Source organism: Octopus bimaculoides, chromosome 5, assembly GCF_001194135.2.
Source record: "Octopus bimaculoides isolate UCB-OBI-ISO-001 chromosome 5, ASM119413v2, whole genome shotgun sequence".
NCBI classification, from domain to species: Eukaryota; Metazoa; Mollusca; class Cephalopoda; order Octopoda; family Octopodidae; genus Octopus; species Octopus bimaculoides.
In genome coordinates, this window is record NC_068985.1 from 51,909,070 (window position 1) to 51,915,652 (window position 6,583).

Below are 6,583 nucleotides of genomic sequence, written 5' to 3' on the forward strand. Positions count from 1 at the left end.
AACCCGTGCCAACTTAGAAAACAGATGTTAAATGAGAATGATGAATGATGACGATGTTGATAGACATTAACAAACTTTCTCTCTGTCTCTGTCTCTCTCTCTCTCTCTCTCTCTCTCTCTCTCTCTCTCTTTCTGTTCTTCTTTCTTACTCTCTGTCTTAGTGATCCAAAAATATAGATAAAGAGTGAAGGTAACTCCTGTACGTACGTTACTGTTAAGGGTTCTAGCATTCATAAGGCCGGTTGCCCGGCTTCCATGGTGTATAAGTGACCAAGGTAACAGCATTTACCCCGAATAGAATGTCAGTCCATCTCAGGATTACTTATTTACAGCTGAGTGGACTGGAGCAAGGTAAAATGAAGTGCTTTGCACCAGAACACAATGTATAACGCAGGCCAGAAATCGAAGCCAACATCTGGCAATCAAGAACGCAACATCTTAGCTACTAGACCATGCGCCTTCACTCGGAAAACATATATTCATATATGATTATCTTGTGCATAATACAGTATGTGTTAGAAAAACTAAAATAAATTTAACTAAATTGCAATCTAAAGTCTCCACTGTACAACTTCAGCAAATGTAAATATATTTTGAAGACCTACCCTTATACGTTTCATGGCTTGTTGGTCACTCTTCAGAAGAAAAATACTGCTCATCTGTTTACTTTCAAAAAGAACTTACAACAATCGCTATCTAAATCAAACTGTATCAGCCCTTGCCTTTCTTTTGGACAACATCGATGGTGTGGAGAGGAGAGGCTGATATTCATGGGCGACTGCTGGTCTTCCATAATCAATCTAACCTGGACTTGTGCCTAGGTAGAGAACTTTCCAGGTGCAATCCCGTGGTCATTCGTGACCGAAGGGTCTCTTTCTCTCTCTCTCTCTCTCACTCTCTCTCTCTCTCTCTCTCTCTCTCTCTCTCTCTCTCTATATATATATATATATATATATATACATACATACATACATACACATACATACATACATACACACACATACATACATATATATATTTAGACACACATATGCATACACACAAATTGGGTTGTCAGATAAATTCGTTCGTTTTTTTTTCATTTTATTTGAATCCTTTCTAATGTTATTTGAGTTGATTCGGAAAGTATTTCATATATGCATATATGCATATATATATATATATATATATATATATATATATATATATATATATATATATACACACACACACATATATATACATGTGTATGTCATATACATATATATACATGTACACACACACACACACACACATATATATATATGTTTAGTGTTAGAAACACACATATACATTTTTAAATACACGCACACACATATATATATATGTACATAGATACAAATATAAAGTGAAATAAGTAGATTAAGTAATTAGGTCAGCTCATTAGCTGAGATATTAACATTGAACGAAATAAAATAAATTAAACTTATAGATTACAGTTCACTGCTCAAAACGAAAACGTAATAGTTTTGACCCGACATTCCTGCAGTAAGACTGAGACTGATTGTGTTGGGATTAAAAATACAAGGAGTAAAGGGAAGCAAACATTAACAATTCTGTAGAAAACTAAAATTCTTACTTGATTTTCTCATAACCAATTGATCTCCACATTTGTCTTCTGCTCGTAGAAATATTTCTGGAATGATGATGAGAATGCGTCGACCTTTTCCTGGTTTGATAAACCAGGTGCAGTTGACATTGTTAGGGTAATCCCCGGGATAATTTGGGCTTTCTAGTCTACCCCGTAAAAGTCCGATGTAACCTCCACATTTCCGATCTAAGGACAAAAGAAAAAAAACACATTTAATATAACTGCCTTCAACTACAACATGAATGTGTATGCGTCTATGTGTGTGCACGTGTGCGACTTCGCGCGCGCGCGCGCGTGTGTGTGCGTGTGCGACTTCATGTGTGTGCGTGTGTAACTTTTTTGATCACACGTTGGGTTCTAATTCAACATATAAGATTTCAGTTTACTTATCAATGTCAGAAGGCGGAGAGCTGGTAGAATCATTATCTTGCCGGACTCAGCGTGTCTCCTGGCTTTTTACATCCTGAGTTCAAATCCCAGCGAGGTCAACTTTTTCTTCCATCTTTTCGGGATCGACAAAACACAGTACTCGTCAAGTACTGGGGTCGATGTAATCGATTACCACCCCAACCCAAACTTCTCGCCTTGTACCAAGATTTGAAACAACTAGTAATAGCAGAAATGTAATTTTTGTTTAGGATTTTTTAATGAAGGAATAATTGAGAATAATAAAAAAAAGAAGAAAATACCCCAGACATCCTCAGTAACTTTTAAGATGCCATGGGTTTGTCTTTTGAACCAGAATGGTGAGAAAAAAGTTAAGAAAAGTTCAGAAATTCAGCCCAAAATAGTAACTTACTTTTGCAGTCGGAACTGTTCTTACTGTTTCCTCCATCTGTGGTTGTGTCTCCGGGACAAGGAATGCAGAAATTTTGGCTGCTTTCTGATTGGTAAAAGCCAATTGGACAGTCTTTACAGCTTTCACTTTCCACATCATAGAAATGACCAGGTCCACAGATCGCTGGAGAAAGAAAGAACAGTAGTTGTAGATTAATAAATTATGACTTAATTGAAATACTTTTATAGATTCCATAACTTGTGTTAAGCTTTCGTCAGGTATTTAACGAGTGAAAACAATTTCTTAAGAGAATGAGACTTCCATTAACAATCGTAGGGTGAATAATATTGTTTACTACTAAGATATTATTTCAAATAATGTACTCAGGTTTGGTGACCGTAAATACAGTGGTTCTCAAATGCAGCGACTCCTAAACTATCATCGTCGTTCGTCGTGACCTATTTTGACAAATGAATAATCTATGATCCTTTTCTGTACTGTATTACTATGGGGCTAACTTAACAGTTGATACCTATCTTGGGGAAATATTTTCCAGATTTTATTGACAGAAGGGGACCCTAACCACTGGGCCGTGGATTATTTGCTACGGGCCGCACAAAAAATATAAATTTTAAAATTTCATTGACTATTGCAGTCTAAAAGGTGTTTCTGCATTATATATGTAATAATTAAATTATATATTACTAGCAGAAAGACCGCCCTCCAGTCCGGACGGTTTTCTGATACCTACCAGATAATGTTTTCACATTTGATTCCCAATTCAAATAATTTTTATATTTTACGTCTAATTATTTCTTTGCATAATAGTGCTCACTTGCTTAGTAAATATTGCTTTCATTATTTTATCAGTCATAATCTCACATTTTAAACAAACATCACGGTAGTCCAACGACACAGGGAGAAGCAGTTTGTCAAGTTTTACCTTCCCCTCAAAGCAACATAGAGATTTCATTTCAGCAGCCCATCTCTAAGCTTTGCAGTGTGTGTGTGTGTGTGTGTGTGTGAGAGAGAGAGAGAGAGAGAGAGAGAGAGAGAGAGAGAGAGAGAGAGAGAGAGAGAGAGAGAGAGAGTGAAAGAGAGGGAGAAAGAATATTGCTAACAATAACTGAAATAAACCTGAAATGGAAAAATCGTATAAATAAAAGAGCATTACTGCAGACGTATATGCCCTCGATTTTGTTGCCTCATAACATCTAGAAAAATGGATACTTTTTAACAAAATTTTCTACAAATACCGCTTAGATATTGTGGCTTCAGAATATATAGGGATTTATAGGAAAATCTTTCTGAGGGGGTGGAGTGAAGAGTTTTTGGAAAATTCACATGGTCTGACTTTTTTCCCTCATAACTTTCAGGAAGATGGGTATCTTTTAATGAAATTTTATACAAATCCCTTTCAATTGGCATAGATTACGATTATAAAGAAATTTGTGGGGAAAATTTTTTCGGTGATTTTCCCAATTTTTTTTTTTAAACCACAGCATTCGTAACGATGGGGTTGTGAGGAGGCATCTTTGTATGAAAAAAGTTTTGAAGACTTTTTTTTTACACTCCCTCCCTCATCATTACACCTCGGACCTATTTTGGCCAATTTTGTTTTTGCACTTCAAAACCACGGGAAGAGCATTTTCGGTAAAAAAAAAAATGTTAATATTTTCAGAGGGAAAAGTGAGTGATTTAAGGGCGATTTGGCTGTTGTTTCTAGCAATCCAAAAAAAAAACCTTCCTCGTTTCTTTATCACTCTCAAGGTCATTGCTGGCATTCATCCACAGCGGTTTAAAAAATATACGGAGATGTACTTGCATAGTAAGTGACTTGATCTGAGATCGTGTGCTGAAACAAAAACAATTGCAACGTAGATGTTTTTAAGCCATTCAAGAACACACAAAAAAGCCTTTAGTCTCACGGCACTACTTAAATACAGAGGTCCCGATGCATCTACGCAACGATATGAAGGGGAGGGTTAGTTTTAGGGTTAGTTTTTAAGGTTAAGGTTAGGGTTAGGTGTCATTACACGTCCACACAGCGTATATTTAAAGTGTTTTGTACGTAACACTTGTATTTAAGTAGTAATGTTAAGGGATCTCTGTATTTAAGTAGTGCCAGTTTCACTTCAGCATTAAAATTTCATCTGTATCAAAAGAGTTTTGTCGCCCTGAAACCGCGACCTATTCACTGACAAGACTTCACAAAGTTGATGTAGCACGAAGTTTTGTCAGTGAACAACACACACACACACACACACACACACACACACACACACACACACACACACACACACACACACACACACATTCATTGCCTGTCATTTGTGTGTATGTGTATCTATGTGTGTGCGCGAGTGCGTCACTGTTGAAGTCGCTCGTGCAACTTGTTTGTGTCTATATTGACTTAGTGGTACAGAGTGTTTGGAAACTGTGAATAGGGTGCAAGTTTCGAGTACTTGTCGGTAACTTTTCCTTTTCTCCTCGACTTCTAATAGTAATTACCCAAATTTCTAAGCTCTTCTCACAGCTATCTCACGTTCAAAAATTATACGGGTATTTTAAAATTTTTATTCAATAAATAATGTTTTTAAATTACGTATATTATAGATATCCCTTCATCAAAGACGATGTGAGATTGTTAAATAGAGGGAAATATTTGAGTTCGAAATAAGAAATTATTATGTAAAAGGAGGAGATAGGGAATATAGAGGGAAATAAGAGAATGAAAGCAGAAATAAAATATAAAATATGAAATAAAGATATTGTAGTTGCAGTTCCATTATTCGAGGAAAGTGGTGTATAGAAGTGGTAAAAAAGTTTCGTGTACATGGTATGTATGTTCCAATAGAATATATAATATAATATAATATAATATTATATATATGTATATATTCTCTTACATAACATCTCAATGTTATGCCGTAATAAAATATTACGCCAGCAAGCGTTGCGTTGACAAAACCTAGAATTTAGAATTTAAGAAGAAAGCAATGATCCTCTGGAAAATATTAGGGTATAATATTTGATTGTGGAATAATAGATCTGGTTTTGTGAAATGGATCTCTGATTTCATCTGTATTAGGTTTAAGGAGTTAGACACTAGGGAAGCAAACATTGATAGTTCTGATGACAACCGGGAAAAACACAACTCAAATTAATGTTGACAATGATATTAGTAACAACGATATAAAAATAACTGTTTCAGTTACAATAAACAACAACAACAAAACACCCAATGTAATGACAACAACAAATTCTAATAACAAACAATAAACTAGAACAAACAAGGGTGTGGTGGAGGATTCTACATCGTGGAAATTGCAATCAGTTCTCTCTCAAGTAACACGCTACCATCTTTAGAAGTGGCTAGTTCGGATAATGTTCTTTCACTAAATGATGTTGAAACAGCTGTAGGCCTGCTGGATCAAGGTTGGTCTGGGGCTAAACTATAACAACAATAAACAATAGTAGTTCTAAGCTGCAATGTTCTTAAATTCAAGTGGTATCTAGCTGAAAAAAATACGACACCCTGTTTATATGAACTTCACTAAATAAAATAGACGACAGGCGTAATTTAAATAAGTGCAGCTGTGGATGTGTGGTTCAGAAGCTTGATTTCTAACCATTTGGTCTTGGTTTCAGTCCCACTGCACAACACCTTGGGCAAATGTTTTCTACAATAGCCCCAGGCCACATTGTGAATGGATTTGGTAGACGGAAATTGAAAGAAATATATTTATGTGCGCGAGCGCGCACGTATGTGTGTGTAGAAATGCATGTATATGTTTGTGCTTACCCTTGTCTTGACATTACGTGCTAGTTGTAAATTAACATCATTTCCAGTCTTGTATGGTGAACATATCTGTCCATGAGGAAACATTTACTTTGCTTGGAAACAGGAAGGGTATTCGACCGTGGAAAAAGCCTGCTTCAACAAATTCTGTCTGACCCATGCAGGCATGGAAAAGTGGACGTTAAACGATGATAAGGATGATGATGAAGACAAGGGAACAAAATATTGCATTGGACTTAGTTGAAAGTTTGAAGTAGAAACCAGCATTCACTTCAGTCTTTCATTGAAGACACTTCAAACTCTTAAGATCGTCTGACACAGGTATTTCAGAGAAATCTTTGATTTCATCAAACAACAATAGCATCACCACCACCACCACCACCACCACCACCAC

The 6,583-nt window shown here is 36.1% G+C and overlaps 1 protein-coding gene across 1 annotated transcript in view; it reads right to left on the reverse strand.

Moving 5' to 3' along the window:
* Positions 1–6,583, reverse strand: part of LOC106877418 (signal peptide, CUB and EGF-like domain-containing protein 1) — a 233,880-nt gene that overhangs the window by 27,612 nt on the left and 199,685 nt on the right. The window contains exons 18-19 of the mRNA XM_052968057.1: positions 2,409–2,570; positions 1,598–1,795 (exon numbers count right to left, since the gene is read on the reverse strand). Of these exons, the coding sequence (XP_052824017.1) occupies positions 1,598–1,795; positions 2,409–2,570 (360 nt within the window). The remainder of the gene's footprint in view (positions 1–1,597; positions 1,796–2,408; positions 2,571–6,583) is intronic.